Genomic DNA, 1,669 nt, shown 5'->3' on the forward strand with positions numbered 1-1,669 from the left:
TACAGGCAGTGGATGAAGTTGCTTCTGTAGTAGTTGGAGCTTCAGTAGTTTGGTAGGGAGCCTTCACTGGCATGAAAGGGTTAGAGTATCCTGGTACATGAAGACAGAGTGCATAAACTGCTGCTGCTGCTGCTGCTGATCTTGTGGGGGAAGCTTAGAGGCAGTGGATGAAGTTGCTTCTGTGGTAGTTGGAGCTTCAGTAGTGGGAGCTGCAGTAGTTTGAGGGGGAGCCTTTACTGGCATGAAAGGGTTTCTGTATCCTGGGTACATGAGGTAAGAGTGCATCAATTCTTGCTGCTGCTACTACTACTACTGCATCAACTGTTGCTGCTGCTCTTGTGGGGGAAGTTGAGGCAGTGGATGAAGTTGCTTCTGCAGTAGTTAGAGCTTAAGTAGTGGGAGCTGCAGTAGTTTGAGGGGGAGCCTTTACTGGCATGAAAGGGTTTCTATATCCTGGGTACATGAGGTAAGAGTGCATCAACTCTTGCTGCTGCTGCTTCAAATGTTGCTGCTGCTGCTGCTGCTGCATCAACTGTTGCTGCTGCTGCATCAACTGTTGCTGCTGCTGCATCAACTGTTGCTGCTGCTGTTGATCTTGTGGGGGAAGTTTAGAGGCAGTGGATGAAGTTGCTTCTGTAGTTGGAGCTTCAGTAGTTTGAGGGGGAGCCTTCACTGGCATGAAAGGGTTAGAGTATCCTGGGTACACGAAGTCAGAGTGCATCAACTGTTGCTGCTGCTGATCTTGTGGGGGAAGCTTAGAGGCAGTGGATGAAGTTGCTTCTGTGGTAGTTGGAGCTTCAGTAGTGGGAGCTGCAGTAGTTTGAGGGGGAGCCTTTACTGGCATGAAAGGGTTTCTGTATCCTGGGTACATGAGGTAAGAGTGCATCAATTCTTGCTGCTGCTGCTGCTGCTGCTTCAACTGTTGCTGCTGCTGCTGCATCAACTGTTGCTGCTGCTGCTGCATCAACTGTTGCATCAACTGTTGCTGCTGGTCTTGTGGCACTGGCATGAAAGTGTTAGAGTATCCTGGGTACACAAAGTCAGAGTGCATCAACTGTTGCTGCTGCTGCTGCTGCATCAACTGTTGCATCAACTGTTGCTGCTGCTGCTGCTGATCTTGTGGCACTGGCATGAAAGTGTTAGAGTATCCTGGGTACACAAAGTCAGAGTGCATCAACTGTTGCTGATCTTGTGGGGGAAGCTTAGAGGCAGTGGATGAAGTTGCTTCTGTGGTAGTTGGAGCTTCAGTAGTTTGGTAGGGAGCCTTCACTGGCATGAAAGGGTTAGAGTATACTGGGTACACAAAGTCAGAGTGCATCAACTGTTGCTGATCTTGTGGGGGAAGCTTAGAGGCAGTGGATGAAGTTGCTTCTGTGGTAGTTGGAGCTTCAGTAGTGGGAGCTGCAGTAGTTTGAGGGGGAGCCTTTACTGGCATGAAAGGGTTTCTGTATCCTGGGTACATGAGGTAAGAGTGCATCAATTCTTGCTGCTGCTGCTGCTGCTTCAACTGTTGCTGCTGCTGCTGCATCAACTGTTGCTGCTGCTGCTGCTGCTGCATCAACTGTTGCATCAACTGTTGCTGTTGCTGCTGATCTTGTGGCACTGGCATGAAAGTGTTAGAGTATCCTGGGTACACAAAGTCAGAGTGCATCAACTGTTGCTGATCTTG

General features: G+C 49.4%; 1 protein-coding gene across 1 annotated transcript; it reads right to left on the reverse strand.

Moving 5' to 3' along the window:
* Nucleotides 1-304: 304 nt before the first annotated feature.
* Nucleotides 305-1,391, reverse strand: LOC116218427 (putative uncharacterized protein DDB_G0294196). Its single transcript, XM_031560087.1, has 3 exons — nucleotides 1,094-1,391; nucleotides 862-967; nucleotides 305-453 (listed from the first exon to the last, which is right to left on the reverse strand). Exons 1-3 carry the CDS (start codon nucleotides 1,316-1,318, stop codon nucleotides 389-391), a joined length of 396 nt encoding a protein of 131 aa, XP_031415947.1. The 5' UTR covers nucleotides 1,319-1,391; the 3' UTR covers nucleotides 305-388.
* Nucleotides 1,392-1,669: the final 278 nt, after the last annotated feature.

The sequence above is a fragment of the Clupea harengus genome, chromosome 22 (genome assembly GCF_900700415.2).
Source record: "Clupea harengus chromosome 22, Ch_v2.0.2, whole genome shotgun sequence".
Lineage (NCBI taxonomy): Eukaryota > Metazoa > Chordata > Actinopteri > Clupeiformes > Clupeidae > Clupea > Clupea harengus.